Source organism: Boleophthalmus pectinirostris, unplaced genomic scaffold (assembly GCF_026225935.1).
Source record: "Boleophthalmus pectinirostris isolate CB_2022bp ecotype Guang Dong unplaced genomic scaffold, ASM2622593v1 HiC_scaffold_5, whole genome shotgun sequence".
NCBI classification, from domain to species: domain Eukaryota; kingdom Metazoa; phylum Chordata; class Actinopteri; order Gobiiformes; family Gobiidae; genus Boleophthalmus; species Boleophthalmus pectinirostris.
In genome coordinates this window covers 32,408,640-32,432,527 of record NW_026571404.1, presented here as the reverse complement: position 1 = coordinate 32,432,527, position 23,888 = coordinate 32,408,640, and the positions used below count along the sequence as shown (strand labels likewise).

Below are 23,888 nucleotides of genomic sequence, written 5' to 3'. Positions count from 1 at the left end.
TGCATTGGCGTCATACATAAGCATATTCCTCTGTATGGCCCACTCCAGCAGTAAATATTTATGTCATTCCCTTTATATTACAGAGGAGGAGAGTCTTGTCAAGAGGCGTCACCACATCTAGCTTCAATAGGTTCAGGCTTCCCCCTGTTCTGCAAGAAAAAAAAGTGCAGTGTAAGGAAATAGGTGAGGATCTGAATTAGAGTTGAACCTTGTGATTGGAGGGCAAACGCTTAACCCACTGTGCTGCTGCCACTCCCCTTTACAAGCTGTAGTAATTGTACAAATGGAAGTAGTATTGTCTTGAGATGATTAGCGTTTGTAACGGGTCATTATAGTCATTAGCTCAATCACTGTGCACACTCCGAATGCTGAAGCTGCTCTGAGCACCCTCATGTTGAAGAGGTGGTGCCCCCACCTGCTCTGGAGAAGACAGAGGTCAAGTGATTCTTATGACCTTAACACACAGCAACAGTGTGCTCAGGTCAGAGCGACGACTAAACTTTGGGTTTGTGTGAGTGAATGCTGTAGTTAAAGAGACTCTACCATAGACTGTGTAATAAAGGTGGACTAATGCTGCGTTCTGTTGTGCTCGGGACTTGGGTTAAACCACAAACTGTATATATAAATGGACATAGCTAAAGCACTAGCCACCGCGTTTCAAATAGGATGTTCGCATGCGACTCTTCTGGCTCCTGCTGACCCTGGCTCCCACTGACTTACATTGGAATATTGTGGCCCCTCTCTCTTGAACTGCTGCAGTGAACCTCATCATTTTGGTTTTAAAATGTTCGTATTAATCCACTCTACATAATCCTGTTTTGTTTTTTTGTTTTTTTTAAATTGCTATTTTGTCTGTCAAGAAAAAATCCTAGTCATAATTTAGAGCCTGGCTCCAAATTCACCCCTTCAACCATTAGCATCGCAAGCTTCATTTGAGTGGCATCAAACACGCACTTAGTCCACTTTTTTTATACAGTCTATGGGGAAAACCAACTGACCACCTCGAGAAAGTGCAATGGAACGGCCAATCAAATTGGGGTTCCGAAACACAAACTCGGGCTAGTCTGTTGCAAACCGAGTCGGTTGGACATTAAACTTTCTCGAGCATCCATATTTTCTCCAACTGTTGCAATAGAATGCGGCATAAGGGTGGCAACCAAATTGCAACCAGTCAAGGCTAACAGTTATAGAGGCTAATCTGCAACCAAATCCCCAGTTTGGAAATCTGATTTGTCCCTTATTTTACCACAGTACAAATATATGGTGAATAGGGCTGGAAATCATTAAGAAGTTACCAATACGCTACATACCTTGATACATAGGCCATGATACGATACATATGTCAATACAGTGCATTTTCGGTTCGATACGATATATATTAAATTGATTCGATATGGTTCAATAACAAATAATGGCTAAATTATGGTTGTTATACTAAAAGTCTTTATTAAACCAGTTTTTGTGCAAAGTTTATATGAAACACATTTTATCATCAAAACAGTGAAAATGTCAAATATGTTGCATAAACAAACAACAAATCTGTAGCTCTGTAACAAAATAATTAACAAAAATATACCAAAAAAACACTCTTGGTGATATATCGATACAGCAGCCCACGATATCGATACTGTATCATCACATTAAATGATACCGTATTTTGATATTTTGTTATTTTTGCACACCCCTAATAGTGAAAGCAGCTCTTAGGGTTATAATGAAACCACTATGTGCTGTTTGCCTGCATCTAATAATACTGTAATCCAGGAAATGCACTGTTAACATGCTAGTTGTTCTTAGCATTACCATGACAGTGAAACTCCACTCCGCCTCTGCTAGGAAAGCATAAGTGGTGAATCTTTTTTAAGAGACTGGGCACTTTCAATGAACAACTGCAAACCAAGTGAGTAAATTCAGTGTTAGACTTAAACTTACAAATACATACAACATAGATCAGACGGACAATATTATAGATATAAGACGGCCACCACATTGTGTCTCTGCTCATCTTTAACATGATAAAGCTGTCCATAGATTTAGCGTTGCATAATAAAACATAACTCTTGGTCCTCCATGACTCACCGCACTGTGACTGTACAGACGGCCTGCTTTAAAGCCTCGTATTAATCTTACCCTCTTCTTGTCATTGTCCATTTCATTTGAGAGCGTCCGTCGGTGTGTGAGGAACAGCCCGGGCCCCAGATCGAACACACGCTAATGGGTTATACAGGAGAGAGAGGGAGGGAGCTCTGAAGTACGGAGCCCGCCCAATCACGTACGCGAAAAAAGATATTAAATCGTGGCCTCAAATTACTATTTCGTTCCCACAATATATAATTCGTTCCCACACTTTAGCTAAATCGTTCGCATGTTTTAGATATATCGTTTGCACGTTTTGATTAAATTGTTCCCGCATTTTAGCTAAATCGTTCCCACGAATTAAGAAAATGCCGCCAATTAAACAAACAGGGCGTGGTGTTCGGTTGATTTGGCAAGTGCTTCTTGCATGGCTAGCTGGACCTCGGACTTCGGCAGACACAAATAAAGGTAAGATATATCATTATTTATATGTCCCCCCCCCATTTTTGACAACATATATTGTTCCCTACTCAAATGTATGCTTATGTAAATGTAGGCTTATATAAAATCCAGGATCGTGTAGTAGCGTGGCATAGTGTGCATGCTATAGCTAAATATAAAAACAAAACAAAATGCTAGCTTAAATACTAGTGAGCTAATGCTGCTTGCTTATAATGGAAATGTTATGGAGTAAAGTGACAGTGAAATTGTCCTAATTGTTTACCGTGTGTTCATGTAGCAATGGATGCTCAACTGCTGCTTTTTTGAGGGAGCGTAACACAGAGGAGGAGTCATCCAGACACTGAAGGATGAAAATGTAAGTTTCTCTGTTTTTCCACCTCAGAACATTGATCTCGTAACATCTATAGCCTACAATACAAGTGCCAAACACACATCCATGTAGAATGTAAGATACTGATTTGGATGAAATGCGAACAGACCTGTATAGACCCAGTGTTAGCCCCAAGTTCGTCTTACCAGGACTGTTTTGAAGACTTACAACCACTCAACTACATGTGAGTAACACCAAAGCCTGATAGAATCATTGCCACATGTAGAATTGTTTTTGCATTGTTCATTGACGTAGCGATTAGCATCGAAATTAAGTTATATGCTAACAACCACGTAATAAACATTTCGTAAATCTAACGCTATGCTGGACAATAATACACTAAAAAATAAAGAGGGCCACAACAGTTTGACAAGAAACCCCTCGATTTATTTCATCCAGAGTCACATAAATCCTGCATACAGTGAACTTTAAAGAATAGTGCTTATTGACACATGTAAGTAGACCGTGTCCTCAGCATCAAGCACCTCACTCCTGGAATAACTCTGGCACTTTGTGTCAGGACCTGATAAAACTTTTACATTTATTGTCCTGAGTATATATTTAATGAATACCTTTATACATGGTTATGCTGTTACCATGATACAATGTGTAACACATGTGAAGACAGAGGCCAGAACTTGTTTGTAACAGTGTGACTGAAGAAATAGGAGTAATAGGGCTACAGAAAGATATTGTATGCACCATCACGTTGCCCAGATCTCTCACTTAACTAGATCTTGATTCTTGCTAAAATATACATCGACTGTTGGTACACCTCATAATATAGAACAATGTACTAAAACATGTTAATGTAATAAAGTGTATTCCAGATAGTAGTGTCCTGTTACATGCCTCCTTAAGATATAAATTATATTGCAATTTCAAGACAAGTCAAAAAAGCTGCAGTTGAGCATCCATTGCTACATGAACACACGGTAAAAAATTAGGACAATTTTACTGTCACTTTACTCCATAACATTTCCACTATAAGCAAGCAGCATTAGCTCACTAGTATTTAAGCTAGCTGTCAGGGAATTTACCTTAAGACATCAAATTACATTAAATAAAGACACACCAAAACGAGACGGCTTAGTTTTTACTTGCGCAAGGAGAGAGCTGTCCGAACACTGTCTGACCCTACTCTGACAGCTACTCCCCAACAGCAGGTTTTATTGCAGTCATTTCACAGATAACAATACAGTACATTATGTTATATCACGCAATGGTTACAATGATCACATGCTAACAATCTTTAGGCTAAACCACCCTCCCATTTCACACTTGATTACAGGCTCCAGGTGATAAACAATTTGGTCAGTTTTCTCCCAAAAACTTATGCTAACCACATGAGGGGAAAAACCCTTAGCTGTCTTCTCATGGGTGACTCAGTAGATTAGCTTAATGAGTCAGGAGTTCTTGAACTAGGACATATGATATATATATGAAAAAAAAATGCAATTGTTGATAACTTTAATCACTCACAAATGATTATGATTTTAAATGATTCATAATATTTAAAATAACACAGAAATTCTTTCACACTGGCATTTTTTTTTTTTTTTTATTTAGCTATAGCATGCACACTATGCCACGCTACTACAGGATCCTGGATTTTATATAAGCCTACATTTACATAAGCATACATTTAAGTAGGGAACAATATACGTTGTGTCTGCTGAAGTCCGAGGTCCAGCTAGCCATGCAAGAAGCACTTGTCAAATCAACCGAACACCACGCCCTGTTTGTTTAATTGGCGGCATTTTCTTAATTCGTGGAAACGATTTAGCTAAAATGCGGGAACGATTTAATCAAAACGTGCGGACGATATATCTAAAACGTGTGAACGATATATCTAAAACGTGTGAACGATATATATCTAAAACGTGTGAACGATTTAGCTAAAGTGTGGGAACGAATTATGTATTGTGGGAACGAAATAGTAATTTGAGGCCACGATTTAATATCTTTTTTCGCGTACGTCATCGGGATGTCATCGGGTGGGCTCCGTACTGAAGGACTTTAGCTGTGATCCCACTGCTCAGATCATAGTATTATGTCAGTTATTGTACATGCTAATTATAACACTGCACTAACTGAAATCTAGACAAGGTAAAGGTGCATTGTATAACTTTTGTGGTGGAGGGTCCGTCACCTGCTTGTTTCTATGGAGATGTCATTGCTCTCAAATGTTCCACAGTGTGACATTAACCAGCTGTATTTTACATTTATTCAATTACAGGTTTCACAACTCAAAAATACCTACAAAACAGGCATTCTGACTGTGAGTGGGGTCACCTCTCCACAGATTTGACCTATAACTTGGTCTGGTTTGGTCTCCATGAAGAAGATAGAAAGGTTTAATGCCATACTGTGAAACATTGCAATTGAAGCAATAAGATCTTCATGGAGAAAAGGATTTGACTGACTCTCAACCAAAAAAGTTACACAATGCACCTTCAAGATGACTTGAATTAAGAAAGTTTAATCATGGTTTGAGTAAAGTTCATTTGGCAAGTAAAATTATCTTAGCCAGGCTGATGCCACCTAGTGCCTTCGCTCAATTTCATTTCTCTCCAGCGACTAGGTCAGGAATCAGAAAACACTAGACAGTTCGCAAAAACCCCGGAAGTGTGAGTTTGGGCACCAGCCTATCAGCAAAGAGCCATACATTCTGTGTTGGCAACGATTCCCAAGACTGAGGATTTAAAGTCGGGGCAAAGAGAATGTTTGGTGAATTTTATCAATGGGAAAGACGTTATTGCCCTCCTTCCTATGGGATTTGGGAAAAGCTTAATATATCAGTTAGGCCCGTTAGTGGTACATTACATACGTCATGACCAAATTGCAGTGATTGGTTAAATAAAAAAAAAGTACCCGCCTACCGTCAACCGAACAAATTCTAATACTGCGAGGTCAGACGGTTTCTACGAAGTGAAACTGGCTGATGAATCAGGCTAAAATGATCTACCAGTGGAATAAGACTTTTTGTACTTTAATTGCTACACTACACACAGAAAGAAAAGAAACAACTCTTTGCAATAAAGTCAGATGTTCCTATTTAGTCATTTTACCTTACCTAGATATTACTTTTTGCTGTGGAGCACTTCCTGTATTACCACATGACATCACAAGGTATAACAGAGTGTTTTCTGTTTGAGTGGTACACAGGACTTGTGTGCTAAACGTGTGTATGAAACAAAACACAACTCTGGGTCTGTTTTTGATGAGGAAAACCAGTATACGGTAATGTGTTTTTATTCATTAATTTTTTAATTTGCGCTGCAGGCTGGAGTTTTCAAGTTCACACAACTTTTGGTGCAAAGAAAGCACATATTTTTAGATGAAAACATTTGATTAATAATTGCTAATGAGGAAGCAAGGGTAAGAGCTGGTGGGTTTGATGCTACACTCATTTAGCCAAAAACTTCTCCAGACTTCTCTGATCTACATCGCTGCACAGCAAGAAAGCCTTTGGTTCGATTCCAGGACTGTATGAGGCCGCCTGTCTTAGAGATGGGTCTATGCACTGCAATTGCCTCTGACATTATATTACTCAAAACTGACTCTTGTGAGCTTTAAGTCATATTATAATGTTGTTACTTCCTCAGAAACAGACCTGGAATTGTGTTTTATTTCATTCACACATGTTTAAGTACATTTTACCAGTAGAGATTGGAAATATCAGGGCTAAAATTATCCAAATTATTCTAATGAAGGAGTATGGCATTTAAAAAACACAGTGGAGCTCTTCCTGTATTATTACATGGGATTACAAGGTGGAACACACTCAGCCTAAATATTCAGGATTTGTATATTTGTATTTTAAACATGTGTGAATGAAACAAAACAAAACAAAACCAATGTAAGGTGTGATGTAGGTTGACCGTGAGCTGGTTGGGGTTCAGTGAGTAAGGTTTAAAAAATTCAGACAAAGACGTGAAGCAGTGGTCCACAGTTTACTTTTTTGTTTTCAATCATTACAAAAAGTGCAGGGTGCAAAATGGAGGCAAGCAGCAGTTTCCTCTTCAGCAGCAGAACCCAGAATGATGTATTGAGGCGCCTTTTATCTGGTCTCACTAATTGGATAAAACTACATCAGCTAAAACAGGAACGGTAAAATTATCATTCAAATCCAAAAACCAAATAACTATTAAAACCACAACTATATACATACAAACCCTAAAACCACACACCAATGAAACTTTAAAACCCATTTAAAACCTACTACCCCTGTACAATATACACTTGGTCCTGCCCGGACCCTTAAAAGCGGGAGCTCGTTTCTGGGGGGACTCTTTTGGAACCTGGACAGAAGATAAGAAGTAAGTAAAAAGCAGAACCCATGGATCTAGCTTATAACTGCCTCCAGTTGGCGTAGTGGTCCCTCAGTGGTACTACAGCGGGAAAAAAACCCATGGGCCAAGACAACATTTTTCTCATAGTGCACAATGTAATCACAAACTGCTCGTGTTCGTCTGACAGGGACCTACAACTTTCAAAAATATCAGAATTTGTGGCGATTTTTACCTATTTTTAGTTCATAAACTTTTTCTCAGCTCAAAATCCATCTTCATCGTTATCTTAAAAAAACGCTTTATAATTGTTTGCTCCGGCTCCGGTGTGCTCCACTCTGCTCCGCTCTAGCTCCCCTCGCTCTGATTGGTCAAAGCGATCACGTGATACATGAGACACGCTTGCGTTTGCGTGCATTTGCGTGTGCCTGCAGGAGAAAAGAGCACTACTGCACATGCTCGGTCGGCCCACAGCCACCGGAAGTACCTAGCCGAGCTAAAGGCGAATCTGGGATTATGCGCCATTGAGCTCAGCCCATTGACTTGAATGGACGGCCATTTTGGCAGAACCACGCCATTCCTTAAAACACCATAGAAAACACTACCACACACATCAACACTTAAAACATTTCAAAACAGATATATTGCATGATATATATTGCACTAAATCAATTTAAAATGCAAGTGGTTAAATCTGTCTATGTTTCTCCAGAGACCGGCAGCTTTCAGTTAAAGTGCACCTCAGGATTAAAAGTGGTAAAAAGAAAGACAATAAATAGGCTACATTTTAAAACCAATTGTGTGCAATGTCTTTTGTAATATGTGCAAATATGTTTAAAGTGCTATGTGTAATCAAATGAGCAGTGTATTAAAGTGTCTTAGTGAAGGGTATGTTAAGTATGTTATAATATGGGCCCTTTAAACAGTTTGGACAGCTTTGTAACTGCTGTAAACATGAAAACTATTGCTTCATGACATCACAAGGTGGAACAGCACATTTTGAGCCTGGGAGATGTAGAGAGACTAATAATAAATAGTTATTCAAACATGTGTGAATGAATCAAATCACAACTCCAGGTCTGTTTTTGATGCGATAACAACATTATATCACGGCTTAAATCTCACAAGAGTCAATTTAAGCCCTGTAAAAGTCCAAAATAAAGCACAGTAGTTCTCTTTAACTGATAAGAGACGTGCTCGCACAGCTGATGTTGTGCCTATAGGCCTGCTGCGTTTTGTCTTGACTGTTGTTAATGTGATTTGCACCTGTCTCCTCTTGTGTGGGCTCTAACACTGAGCAGGTCCAGTTGGTCAGGTGCACACAGGAACCCAGAGTCTGCCTGTGCTGTGTCTCTTTAAGTGAATGTGAAAGATACAGACAGGCTTTATGGTTAAGGAAGAGTAGTAGATAAAGTAGTCGTAGTAAAATGTATTTATGTTTTTAAACCGGTGTTGTAGAGGGCTCTGTGGGAACGCTACACTGGTTCTGTTTAAAGGGCATATATTGTGTACTTTTTGTTTCTATGGATCTACGTTATAATGTTGTATCCTCTTTTGTTTCATTCATAACACACAAATTCTGCATGTTTAGGCTTTCTTTTTCTCTGAAACTGAAAACACTCCACATTTCCACCTTGTTATGTCATTGAAGAGAGGTACAAGTCCGTACTCCATCACTGTAATTTGAATCATTTGCTATACACTAGAACAGAGGTCACCAAACGTTTTTCTCTGGGGGCCACATTATCGCTCCTGACTGTGATGGGGGTTGGGGTCGGGGTCGGTCGTATAACAGAATTGTGTGACCCTGACTACGCAGATATATTCTTTGAAAACTGCCACACTTTCTTTACATATCAGACTAATTGCATGGTCCTTACACTGAAAAACAAAATAATCGGTCGTCCACTATTCTTTGAAAATTTGGCACTCTCTGTGAAGTTTTCATACTTTAACTTTAATGAGTCATTTTTCTGTCTTTAACTGGACTAGAACTCTGCATGCGTGCTCACTATCACTGTTGGATCTCGAGCTTGTCAAGTGATGAAAATTCAGCTGCAAATTCTGTTGCAAATGTAAATACATCATATAATTATTTACATATAAATACTTCATATAAATATAATTTTTTTAAGTAAAAAAAACAAACAACAAAATACAAGATGCAGACATGTTATTATTTGCTAAAAATAATTTAAAAAATAAATAGGCCATGACAACTTTTGAGGATTGCCTCACAGGGCCAGTTCAAGTGGTGGGGGCAGAGGGACTGGGGGGCTGGTCAAAGGGTCGTGGCGGGCCTTAATTTGATGACCCATGCACTAGAATAACCAGAAGTTGTTGCCTTTAAAATGAAGTATTGCACTGTATTGCACAGTAAATGAGTTCAACTGATGGAAAAAACAAAACAAAACAAAAAAAATCTTAAACTATCATTAGATGACATCACAAGGTGGAGCAGAGCATTTTGCATTTTGGATTTGTAGACAGACTAATAATAAAGCATTACTCAGACATGTGAATGAAACAAAACACAGCTCCAGATCTGTTTGTGAGGAGGTAATAGCATTTCAACATGACTAAAATCTCATGAATAAATTTTGCATTAAAAAATGTTATGCAAATTTCATTTATTTAGCGGTACAATCCTTTCCAAATATAAAAAAGAAATATACAAAACAAAACAAAAAAATACACTACAGTTTCATAAACCTGACATGATGTGCAGTAGTTTCAAGAACAGGATGCACGCTGATTGTTTTGTGATAGCACTGTTTTTGTAAATATAGGATGTTTAAAACAATATAAAGTGATATAAATATGTTATGTGGTAGCAATTAATACCCCTAGCCCTCTTTAAAATGTATTTCTTCTGTTTTTCGATCAAATCATGTAGGCTACAACACTTTAAGTTGAGGACCCCTAAGGTCTTGTGGGCCCCGGAAGATTTCCTCACCCTGCTTATATCCTACTCCGGCCCTGCTGCTGTAAGTGCCTCTGTACCATGTGCGCTGCTATAGCTGTTTGTCATTTGTAAGTTAGTATACTGTATATTGGCTACTGTAAGCTCTTTCACTACGTCTGCATTCAATCACACTGGATATTACCCACTGCCTAAAAGCAACTGGTGCCTCTGTACTTCCAATTTACTGCCACTGTGAGTGAGTGGGGTGTGTACTGCTCAATGGAGTCTAAATGGGATTGGAGAAGTAGTTTTTCCTGGTCTGAACGGCTGGTTTAAAGTGTGGTTTATACGCAGGTGTCACAGATATATGAGGGGGTGTACATCTTGGGCTGGTTCTTGATGTCATGTGACCTGCTGGCTGTAAAAAAAGGACTGTAACTGTGTGCTTTTCTTCTCATAGGGTAATAGGGTTTTTTATATTATAGGAGTTTTGCAGTTGCAGTTCCTGGTCAGAGGAGGTAGAGGAGCCAAAGATTGTACTCAAGTAAGTGTAATGTTATGTCAAAGTAGTATTACTTAAAGGGGCCAAAAACATACCTGGAGTTGTGTTTTGTTTCATTCACATGTTTAACACACAGATTTAACACTGCATATATAGGCTGAGTTCAAAGTGAAAATACTGTGTTCAACCTTGTGATGTGTGATGTCTCTACACCTTCACTAGAATCATTTGGATCATTTCAGTCCTGGAATTACCAATCTCTACTGAGCAAACGGTAAAAAGTAACTGTTAACTTGAAAACTACCACTACATGACATCACAAGGTGGAACAGAGTATTTTGAGCTTTGGAGTTATAGACCGACTTATAATAAAAGGTTACTCAAGCATGTGTGAATGAAACAAAACACAACTTAATGAGGTAACAACGTTTAACATGGCTTAAATCTCAAGAGAATCAGTTTTGCCTAATATAGGACCTGTATGTAGAAGTAGAAAGTTGTGGTCTAAGAAATTACACAAATAAGAGTAAAACAGTATTTGGGAAAAGAAGAGTCATTTAAAAAGGATGCAATATCTGATTTTAAATTTAAAGACAAACCATTAAATAATGCACAAACGCTGGTATTTTCAAATTACAGACATAATAATACAGTTTGCTACAGTCTATGTGGCTATTTATGGGAGCTAGGGCATCTAGTGATTGCTTTTTATACCGATCAGCAGGTTTGCTTTGTCAACTTTGAACACACAAAATAAAACATAAAACATTATAAAAAGCGATTTCTTTTTGAGCAGGCTGAATCTGCACGTAGCGTCCCTTTGAAGAGACTGGACTGATCTGGATCTGGCGTGGCTCAGAGGAGCTGGTGCAGTCTGACAGTGAGCAGCAGCTCCTGGGATCCCAAGGCCCACATGGTGTTGTCATGTTGTGGTAAGAACAAGTGACACATGGACACAGAAGCCCCTCTCCGCCTGTGTCTGTCCCAGATCAGACCTGTCTCTGCACGTACTCGCTCTGTGTGTCTTTCTGGCTCTTTCCTCTCTCTCTATAACTCTCTTTTTCTCTCTCCCTCTACCCCTCTCTCCTCTCCAACCTTATTCACTACAGCCCTCTGTCTAAGCACCATTATCATGTATTCTTTGCTCCTCTTTTCTCTGTCCCCTTCTATTGACAAAGAAGTGCTTCCCTTCAAAAATGGCCGCAGTCAAAACATGAACAGGGTGATAGGATATGACCTTTGACCTTTGAGTGTCTAGTACCTTCACAACATAAAGGTTCTGAATTTGCATGTTTCTAACTGTTTTTGGATAAGTTTCCTATAGGCTGAAATATTTGCTTGTTATAGACTATTATTACTGGTGGCACGGAGACTGTGATAGAAATTTAGATTGTGGAAAGATTTCTCTCAATCTGTCTTGTGCAAATTAATGTGATTTCTACCTGAAACCCAGACTAGTCATTAACATGTGTAAAGGTTCATCAGGCACAACTGTCTCTGGCTTCAGGAAGCCCTTTGTTATCATCAACTGTGTTAATTTAGCACCAGCCTCTGAAACCAAAGTCACTCTGCTTTGTTGTGTATGTAACTTGTATTTCTGTATAAACACTGAGAGCTCAAATACTCTGGGCGGACATTGGGAGGAGACATGGGCAGATACATGGGGAGAGACTGGGTGATACGGTGGGAGATGGAGTAGTAACATACTGCTGGTGGGGAGAGGCTGTTGGGCTTTGGCCAGAACAGGCCGAGGCCCTGTCCATATCTGCTGTAACAAGAATAAACCTTAGTCTATATTCCAAAAACTCATCGGGCTTTGCAAATGGATTCATTATTTATCTTCGACAGATATATAATTTTTGCCACGACAGAGACCAAAACAAATATGGCGGTGCAGACTTTACAACGTACTTAGGCTACGGTTACACATACCCAAGTATGTTGAGAAATAAATATTTCCCCCCTTCATTTTCCACAATAACATCATGCATATAGCTTCATTTTCAAAAAGTTTTTGTCAACCTGCGTAAATACTCCATCGAGCGACGTCATAACTACACCAAGCCTCTGGGCGGCACCTGGATTAGACTCAAACCTGTAGCATTTATTTCATTACAGTTGTAAGTAGTACTCAAAAATACCTTGAAAAACGTGCATTACTGTGCGGGCTCGCCTCTCCACAGATATGTGTAAATGCAAACACATGAAAAGTGTTTGCACCAGAACAAATGCGACTGCTGCTCTGAATGCTCCATCATAATTATCAGAGCAAAAGGGAAACACTGGTCGCGAAACCGTAGTTTTCCAGAATCGTCACTCTATCTGGAGTTTTTAGAAAGATTCATTTTCAGAGGCAAATTCGCCATTTGTGTGTAAACGATGAGTGCAAACAAAGGGAAATGTCTGTTTAAAAATACCTGTGTAGTAAACGAGGCCTTAGGTCTATTTTAACAGAAAACAGTCTATTTGGGGTGTTTTTATGTCCAGAATGAAGCGCATTTGTGCATTTCTGGATTTGAAAGATGTCAGTGCTTTTCTCTCAGCTGGATTAATTTGATTTTTCAGCTTGTTCTGCTGGAACCCTGTTCAAATCATGTCAAGTACTATCAGCATGGAATCACAGTGGAGTGTTTTAAGTCTCGTCTTAAGACCCACTTTTATTCTTTGGATTTTAACACTGCGAGAGTTGTGTCTTCCTCTGTGTCTTTTATGTATTTTTCATTTATTCATAGTTTTTATTTATTTATTGCTATTCTATGGTTTTGCTCTTATTTAATTTTCCTGTTTTTATTGTTTTAAGACTAGTAGGTTTAAATTTGATCATTTATTTTATTATATTATTATTGTTGTTATTACTATGTATTTGTGTAGCACTTTGGAAACTGATTATGAAATGTGCGATATAATGGATTGGACTGGAGTGTGCCGAGGAAGGGCGTCTAATGGTCCAACACTACATTCCATCATTCCTTTACTTTCATCTAAACCCCACTGGACAAGGCAAAATGAAGACCCATGCTTGTACCGCATCACAAAATAACTCCTGATGCCAAACCAAATCACACACCATATATACATACACTTTCTTTCCTATTGTACTTCTTATAATGTATTTTTTCCTCTTTCTCCCTGCAGTTTTTGGGGGAGCATATTGTCCCGTCATGGCCGACTGGTCCAGCCTATGTGACGTACCAAAGCGCGGCGAGTAATGACTTTATGTGCGCTTGGTTTGTGAACACCCCCCATCCCTCCACCCCCTCCTTCCCTGACTAATGGGGCCCCCAGGCACCCGACTACCGCGCGTATCCGAATATGCTCGAGAGAGTGAATTAGACTTAAAATGTGAAGCAATCCAGGAGAAAGCTTTTTTTTTTCATACTACATTTGGTTGGTCCGATGACGGTAAATAAATATGTTATCTCAATTAGTGTTCTATAATGGGATTCTACAGAACGAGGATAATGTAGAGTAAGGAGTGTGAGGATCAAACAATACAATTATGCAAACCATGGCCTCATTATTGTAATTATGGAGAAGATCTGCTTATCTGCTGTATGTCCTGGTGTAAGATAAGAACGATACATTTCCTGCACCATTTTGTAATCTACCAGTGCTCCTGTGTGGGGCTGAATGTTGTCTGATTGTTGGGTTTGTCAAGATTTGTTCAAAAAAATCTTGACAAAGTTGTAAGTTTTTAATAATTATGTATTTTCTTTTCACCTTATTGAACCAGGAAATCCTTTTGACATTCACGATATGATTCAGAGTTGATGTTAGTGGAACAACATATTAAGCATTTACCCATCGACTGGAAGGTAGACAGTTCTGTTACTGAAATTTTGCCCAAACTTTGTCTGTGTGGCAGCTGCAACTAGCACTGTCATGATACTAACATTTCAGACTTGATTTTTGATACTAAAAAGCAGCTCAATAATCAATACTGATTCTGATACAACAATGATCATTTAAAAAAAACTGTGTGGATGATAAAACTCCTTTCTGGTCTCTAAAAGTTGTAAAGTCATTGCGATAAATAATTTGCATGCTTGGAGTACATAAGGTAAAGGCCGCCACACACTACAGGAGAATTTGCCTGATTTTGCCTGTGATTTGCTTCTTCCTGAGTTTGGGGAGGCGTGACTCAACTTTGTGTCTTTGTGTGGGATTTTGAAATTGCTGCGCTCCTCGTGTGTGGTGTCAGTGTGACTCTGAGCTGCTCTGTCACATCATTACCATCAAACCTTGGTAACAGCCAGTAAAACAGAGTGTCAGGTGCAGAGGAGTGACGGACACAGAGGTGTAACATGGGATATAGCACAAATAATGAGAAGACTTTATTACTCACATCTCGTGAAGTGGTAAATTTAAAGTGCAGCTTCTCATCAACATCATTCATAGAAATTTACCTCTCCAAATACATGACATCCAGTCCACAAAACCGCGCTATTAATCCATTTTGAGGTGTTCTTTGAAAGTAAAAAGTGTCTGTTTACATCCACACAGTGCGTGGATCGCATTGAAGCTGCAGATTAGCGATAGTGACTCTACTTCCTGTGTACTTTATCACCAAACTTTTATGGTTTAAAAATCATGTATCTGAAATATTGCACCATATTTCACAAGTAACAATAACACAGTTTTGATTTGTATCTAAACTAGAAGTACTGTGCTCTGATCTTTTGAACACTTAAGAGTCTCAAAGTGAATGGTTTCATAACTTTAGCCTGTGGTCCGCAGACATATCCCACTGCAGTCTTTGCGATCAGAGTTTTTAAATCTCATAAGATTCTCCTTGTGTCTGTGATGTGCACTTTTTGTCGCACGTTTGTCCCAGACTGAAAAAATCCTGTAGTGTGTGGTGGCCTTAATAAGTGAGAAATAACAGAACCATTGCAAACTTTCTAAAATGAAATAGTTTTGAATGTAAAAATTATGTACTTATCTATGCGAGTTTTCAGTATGTCCTTTTGTGGGACCATAAACTGTATAAAGAAGTAGACTTGGGGAGTATGACTTCACCCACAGCGTTTAGCTCCAGTCAAATGAAGCTCACTGAGGCCTAAAGTTATAGGAGGAATTTGGAGTCAGGTTCCATATCAGGAAAAGGAATTTATTTACAGACAAAGTTGGGTTAATACAAACATTGTAATGAAGCAATTACAGAGAGAGGGGTGACAGTTTTTCAATGTAAAGTCAATTGGAGCTGTCGTCGATGGAACCAGAAGTGCCCCCATACTCACTTCCTACAGTATATGGAACATGGCAGCTATCTATGTCCATTTACTGTTATGTAGATATAAAGTCTATAGTGGGAAGCCATGTTGTGTCCGGACTGTAGACCGCATAGTGCACTTCACTTCATTGACTCTGGGTTTAGTGGTTTTTCAGCAATATGAGACTAAAGGAAACATTGTTCAAATATGACATAGTGCCAATAGTTTACATTTAGTTCAATCCATACATCTTCCTATTATCATTTTTTTGCCACGTCAGCAGAGATGACCCTAACCACTTTACTATATTACCCCACGACAAGTACAGTTAAATACTCAGAGTAATTTCGATGATTTAGCTCTCTACATAAGTTCGTAACAGCCCCGCTCATGTCCCTCCCATATCGCTAATAGTCTAAGTGTTGATTGGAGATTCGTCCGGAGCAGAGTCTCTTCATTAGGGTGCCCGCGGGGTCCCTTGGGTGCTGGGCAAAGGGAAGTGTCCGCCTCTCCTCGCTGTATCAGCATAGAGCGGCCAGATACATCTCCAAATGGGCTATTGATCAAACTATTAGACAGAGCAAAGCCAGGATTAGCTCTGTCCACTAGGGCCAGGGTGAGTGACTAGAGGAGAGGGAGAGGAGTGTTGTAGCTGGAGGAACATGTCTTATAGGAATCTCACCAAATACTAACCAATTTTTTTCAATATATATTTAATTTTTTTACTTACAGGTCCTATATTACCCAAAAATGTACTTGTAAGCTTTAAACCATGTTACAATGTTGTGACTTCCTCAATAATTTACCCGGAGTTGTGTTTTGTTTCAATCACACGTTTGAGTAATCCTTTATTATTCGTTTTTCTACATCACCAAAGCTTAAAATACATTGTTGCACCTTGTGATGTCATGAAGTGGTAGTTTTTAAGTTAACAGCTACCTTTTACCTTTAGTTCAGTAGAGACTGGCAATTCCAGGGCTGAAATTATCCAAATGATTCTAGTGAAGGTGTATGGAGTTTAAAAGACTTACAAGAATCTAACCAAATACCGTGGGATTTTTTTTCACATTCTTTTAAAATTTTCACTTAAACATGTCACATTTAGACACAATAGGCTCTGTTCATGCTTACATCACAAACCAGAAAGATTTGGAAACATGTGATGACAGTTACGGCGGGCTCTGTTCATGGTAGTAAGTCTGACAAAATCGAGGAAAAATAAGAAAATTGCCCATTTTTCTTCATCTCCATGTCGTTGTAGCGTTCGGTTATGTTTGGCTAATCAACAATTACAACCATGCATCAGTTTTCATAATTTCCCTTCTGACGCACAACCCCGAGCGCACTGGGTATCAGAAGATCTGTGATCAGAAGAGATGAGGGAGCCAAATTGAAGTTTATTCCTAACAGCACATACGTATGCAGTCTTCATTTTACCGCTGATCACCTTTACTTCAGTGGGTTTTATCACAGTTGAGCCCAGTGTCTGTAACTACTCCAGAAGTTGTCATTGCATGTTTCCACACGTCTTCCTTATTTGTGACGTAAGTGTGAATAGAGCCTATAGCAAATGTTATAATCACGAGATGTGTCAGATGTGTTTATTTCCTTAAAAAAAATCTTATATTGAGTTGTTTTTCTTTTAAATGGTCATGGTCACATATTTATACATCACTTTTCCACTTTCAAGTCTCAAAGTGCTTTACGTCAATGAACCACTCACCCATTCACACACACACACGCACACACCCCCCCACACACACACCCTCATACACCAGAGTTCACAGACATTAAGGAAGAGGTGGTGTCATGCCCAAGGACACAATGACAGCATTCATCTATAAGAGCTGGAATCACACCACCAACCCACAACCTTTGGACACTGATGGAAAGAAAACTTTGAATATGTGTTTAATAACAAAATACTGAATACTCAGATTAAAATTTCCTATTCTGTTACATGGTCCAATCAGGGTAGTGTATTCGGAATACTTGGAGTACTTTTACACTGAGTTGCACTGTGTTCTAGTGAGAAATATACTACATAGTATTACAAAATGATTTATTTTTGTAGCCCTGTTCGTTATGAATTAATTAATGTCTAATTAGAGAAGGAAAAATTGCAAACACATGCACCACACTGTTTTCTTTTTTTCTCACTAATAATGTGCAGTAAAAAGACAAAGTTACATGATAAAGTACTGGGGGTGTAACGATATCCAAGTCTCACAGTATGATATCGTCACGGTATGAACCTCACGATACAATATTTATTGCGATATTTTTGTGGAAGATAACAAAACTGTAAATATGCTACTTTTTCCTCTTAAAATTCCTTGACAAGACTTAATCCAAAGAACTAAGACTTAAAAGTGTTTAGAAATGTTTTCTTCATGTAGTCTGCGCTGAAATGGAGCAAAGGATCATGGTCTATGTAGTTCCCTCTATCTTTCTTTAACTATTGCTGCATCATAACTCTTAATTTAAGCAAAGTGACTTGTAATTCGATATATTGTGATGGTTCATGATATTATTGTGAGAACTTTGATGATACGATATCCCTATGAAGTACTGTCATGTATTCCTTTTAATTTATAAAAGTAACTGAATTCTGAATACCACCAAATGAAAGAGTAACTGTATTGAAGCACTGTTACTCAACATGTGTATTCAGAATATGTAGTTTGTGTACATGTATTTAGTTACTTCCCAACACAGTGGACCTGACCTCTCCCAATGATGTTTATGTTGAAAGTAAGATTTGAACTGCTAACCTTCAGATCAGTGGACATTTACTCAACCAACTGAGCAGCTGTGACCCTATTTTACTTTTCTTTGCAAAGATTGTATTTCCAAAAGTGAGTTAAAGTGCACTATGCAGTATCACCACAAATGCCCCAAACCGTGAACCCAAAGATTCATGTGTAACAGTTTAGAGCTGGAATTTAACCACCTCACATTAAAATCTGTCAAAATAACAATTATTTAAACCTGTGTATTTCCAGCGCCCTGACCTTCATCATGCACGCCTGTCCTCTTCCTCCTCTCCCTCTTCTTTCTCCTCTTCATCCCTCCCTCCCTGTTCCTTTTCTTCCACCTCCTCTTCCTGCTTGCCCTTCTCTTCCTTCTCCTCCTCCTCTTTTTCCTCCTGTGTAAACCTGTGTATTTTCAGTGCCCAGACCTTCATCACGTCCACCTCTTCTCCCTCTTCTTCCTCCTCCTCCATCTTCTCCTCTTCCTCCTCTCCCTCCTTTTTCTTCTCTTCCTCCTCTTCCTGCTCACTCTCCTCTTCTTCCTCCTCCTCCTCTGATTTTCCTTCTTGCTCTCATCTTCCTCTTCCACCTCCTCCTCCTCCTTTTCCTCCTCTTCTCTTCTTCTTCCTCCTCATCCTCTCCACTGCCTCCTCCACATCTTCATCCTCTCCCTCCTGTTTTTCCTCCCCTTCCTCTTTTTCTTCTTCTTCTTCCTGCATTTCTTCCTCCTTCTCCTCTCCTCCTTCTCTTCTTCCTCCTCCTCTCCCTCATTTTCCTCCTCTTCTCTACTTCTCTACCTCTTCTCTACTCTCCACCCCCTCCTCCACCTCTTCATCCTCCTCTCCCTCCTCCTCTTCTTCTTCCTGTTCTTCTCCCTCCCTCCTTCTCCTCCACTCCTTCTTCCTCCTCCTCTTCCTCTTCTTTATCCTCCTCTCTCATCTTTCACTCCCTCCTCCTCCTCCTCTCCCTCAGTTTTCTCCTTTTCTCTACTTCTTTCTCCTCTTCCCCACTCCCTCCACCACCTCTTCCTCCTCTCCCTCTTCCTCTTCCTCCTCTTCTTCATGCTTTTCTTCCTCCTCGTTTTCCTCTCCCTTTTCCCTTCTCCTCCTTCTCATTCTTCTGTTCCTCCACCTTCTCTCCCTCCTCTTCCTCCACTCTCTCTCCTCTTCTTTCTCCTCCTCCTCCTCCCTATCTTTTTCCTCCTTGCCCTCATCTTCCTCTCCCTCCTCCTCTCCCTCATTTTCCTCCTTTTCTCTACTTCTTCTTCTTCCCCCCCTCCTCCACCTCTCCATCACCTCTTCATCCACTCCCTCCTATCCCTCCTCCTCTTCTTCATGCTTCTTTCCCTCCTCCTTCTCCTCTCCCCTTTCCCTCCCACCTCTTCTGTCTCTTCCTCCTCCTTCTCCTCTCCCTTCTCACCCTCCTCCTCCTCTCCCTCCTCCTCCTCTTGGTCCTGGTGGCTGGTATAACTGATCCCCTGTCTGTTTGGTGGAGATGTGCTGCTTTGTGGACCATGAGAAAATGGCTCTGAGTAAATGAGCAGCGTGAGGCCTGTGGGAGGGCGTTGTTCTGAAAGACGCTGTGGATGGATGAACACTGGAGTTTGTATTTTTGTATTTAGTCTAAACTCTGCTTTGTCCCAGTGCTGGTGTGTGTGGGTGTGTGGGGTGTGTGTGTGTGTGTGTGTGTGTGTACCTTGCTCCAGACATTAAGCCCCAGATGACACTAAGCCAGAAGTGTGGTTTCAACTCAAGTGAAGATTTTTGCACAGTACAAGTCTCTTATTATTATGTTTGTTTGTGTGTGTGGAGCAAAAAGTGAACAGATTTTATACTAACAGGTAGTTTTTCATGTTACAATCGAACTATGTATGGCTAAAAAGTTGTTGCACAAGCGTCTTACTCTGTCTTAAAATGCACAAATTGCTTCCCTTTGCACCAAAATAGACCAAAGTCCACCAGTGTTGCCATGTTTGTTTTGGTTCGTTTGAGAGCTTCACCCTTCACCCCCTAAAGACAGTGCTGCCCCGTAATTAACCAAGACACAGGAGATCATGGTGAGAGCTGCAGCTGCAGATACTGTGGGAATGAGCCCACAGTCCTGGACTAAGTAAGTAAAGTTTATTTATATAGCGCTTCACATACAAAAGATAAAAAAAACAGCACAAGATACATTCCTAATAACTCAGCAGCCCTAAAACTTGTTCAAAAAGAAATGTTTTTAGTTACTTTTACACAGAACGTAGGTAAGGAGGCAGTTCATTCCAGAGTTTACAGGAGATGGCTTGAATGGATCCATTGCCTCACCTTTCAAAGCTTGTCCGAGTGACCGTTATCAGCTTGTACTCCTCAGCTTCCGCACCAGATCTTAAAAAGAGGCCTCTCGGTGTGGATGAAATCACGCCATGTTCCTTTCCCAAAAATTCGTCACCCCAGAGGCCCCAAGACCTACATTCCCGTGGTACTGACTTCTCACCTCATGAAAACTCTGGAACATCTAATCTTGGTGAAACTCTTCATGACCCTCTGCAGTTCTTCTAACTGCCTCACCTCAGTGCAGACGACGCCATCATCTACCTGCTCCACAAAGTCTTCGCCAACCTGGACCATCAATTTCATTTCTCTCCAGTGACTAGGTCAGGAATCAGAATACACTAGATGGTTCGCAAAAACCCCGGAAGTGTGAGTCCGGGCACCAGCCAATCAGCGAAGAGCCATACATTCTCTGTTGGCAACGATTCCCGAAATCGAGGATTCAAAGTCGGAACAAAGAGAAGGTTTGGTGAATTTTATCAAGGGGAAAGACGTTATTGTCCTTCTTCCTATGGGATTTGGGAAAAGCTTAATATACCAGTTAGCAGAGGTGGGACTTGCAATTTGTGACATGTACTTGAATCAGACTTGAGTCACTTTTTTTAGGACTTGAGGCCTGACTTGATGAAATGGACTAAGACTTGGAACACGACTTGGACTTGAAGGTCAGTGACTTGGGACTTGACTTGGACTTGAGACCTGGGACTTGAGAAGCACTTTTAAATCTGAATTCTTTCTGTTCTGACCATAATGATTCACTCTAAGATATTGTCAAGACATTTAAAAAGAAAAAAATAAACAAAATTAATTTCTACAACTCTTGTATCCTCCATAAATACGCATATATAAATATACCGTGACCTTTTTAAGTACAATTTAGTTCAAAATTCCTGTAAATTACAAAAATCTAAGCTATATTTGGTACTTTGGTTAAAAGACTTGAAATGACTTGAACCTCAAAGCGGATGACTTGGACTTGACTTGGACTTATGGGCCAGTGACTCGAGACTCGACTTGGTCTTGCCTGTATTTGACTTGGGACTTGACTTGGACTTGAGGTCAAAGACTTGAGACTTACTTGATACTTGCAAAACAAAGACTTAGACAAAGACGACCAAATAGCAGGGATTGGTTAAATAAAAAGTACCTGCCTACCGTCGAGCAAACGAATTCTAACACTGCGAGGTCAAACGGTTTCCACGAAGTGAAACAGACTGATGAATCAGGCTATGGGTGAGTATCTTTAATGGAAGGGTAATTTTAATAAAAAAATAAAGTTAAAAAAAAAGGTGTAGCCCTTCATGCATTCATGTATAAGTGCATTCATTTATTTACACATTTATATTTTCACCCAACATTTAATTTAATGCATTTTAACATTTATCCTTGAGTTCATTTCCAGTTATGTCATTTTTGATCCTCTAATTCTGTTTTATTCTCAATTACAAAAACAATGGCTATGAGAATGAGAAAATGTGTATGCATCCTCCCATATCTGGGTTAAGGCACTGACTCCTAATGTTTAAAAAATACATATAGATGTTTACTGCTAGAATAAAGCTGTACATACTACTATAAAAGCAGGTAGTAGTAGTACTCTTTTGTCTCTAATTGTACAGCTTTTGAGCCTGAATCTCAATGACAAATTACAGATATGACGGCACAACTACACATGACCAGTTTTATGGGGCTGTTGTTTACTCCGTGTGCTGGAGCTGGTGGAGGAAGGATTGGTATTTACTGTCACACCTCACTTCACCAGGAGACAAGAGCCAGCTGGCACCAAGACTGGCATCATGTTTACAACCAAGGATCTATGGCTTCTGCCTGACAGGCCACGAGGTCCACTTATAATCATTACAATCCTCATATTTAAAAGAAATATGCAAGGTGGAATTATAAAAAGCTTCAGTTGCAGTTACGTTAAACCAGGGATTAATTTATTTGCATATTTTTCAAAGTGTATTAAAAAACAAACAGCTGAAAAACAGGCATGAGTTTAATCAGTGCGTGTCCTTAGAAAGCATTGTCCACCGCCAGAACTGCTTCTTTACACAGAGGGTCCAGTCTGCCGTCCCCCCCTGAAACAGACAACAGGTTTATAGAAAGTCAAGTCTAGTATTCTGTAGTATTCTGTAGCATTCTTTAGTATTCTATAATAGGCTGCAGTATTCTGTAGTATTCTGTAGCATTCTTTAGTATTCTATAGTAGGCTACAGTATTCTGTAGTGTTCTATAGTATAGGCTGTAGTATTCTGTGGTATTCTGTGCTAGACTGTATTATTCTGTAGTAGGCTGTAGTATTCTGTCGTATTATGTAGTAGACTGTAGTATTCTGTTATAGCCTGTAGTAGCCTGTAGTATTCTGTAGTATTCTGTAGTAGCCTGTAGTATTCTGTAGTATGTAGTATGTAGTAGGCTGTAGAGCACAGTACAGTACAGAGTGCGGGCAGTGTGACGTGAGCTAAAGGCACTGACCGAACTCGAGGCTCGTGATGTCGCAGCTGAACACGATCCTGCCGCGGAACAGCAGCTCCACGCGATTCCTCTCGCGCGTCTCCTTCAGCGCGCACGTGTATCCGCGCGCAGTTAGCGCGGCTGCGCGGTGCGCACAAAGTAACACACATTAGCTAAAGTTAAAGCTAAAGCTAAAGCAGATGTTTGTATTTGTATAAGTGACTGCTCTTACCCCGGATGCCCTGTAGCCGGTAGGTCCGGTGCTGCACGAGCCCACAGGACTCGTACGGCCCGTACAGCACAGTCACGAGCGCCGCCTGCTCGCTCATTGTTTGTTGTCGGTTGCCTTGACAACCCTTTCGCTATCCTACAGATACGATTACATCTACATACAGTAGCTTAAATTTAAAGTTTACATATTATGATTTTGAGAACCAGTAGCCGACTTAGTAATCACCTATGACATAAATGGATCATGTGATGCTCAATATGTGCCCTGCTGTAACTGAACTTAAATCAAGAAGATTAAATGAAATAACAAAAAGA

At 39.8% G+C, this 23,888-nt stretch overlaps 1 protein-coding gene across 1 annotated transcript; it reads right to left on the bottom strand.

Moving 5' to 3' along the window:
* Positions 1–22,878: 22,878 nt before the first annotated feature.
* On the bottom strand, positions 22,879–23,671 carry cunh10orf53 (chromosome unknown C10orf53 homolog). Its single transcript, XM_020923712.2, has 3 exons — positions 23,575–23,671; positions 23,364–23,483; positions 22,879–22,966 (listed from the first exon to the last, which is right to left on the bottom strand). The coding sequence occupies exons 1-3, from the start codon at positions 23,669–23,671 to the stop codon at positions 22,902–22,904; spliced, it is 282 nt and encodes a 93-aa protein (XP_020779371.1). The 3' UTR covers positions 22,879–22,901.
* Positions 23,672–23,888: the final 217 nt, after the last annotated feature.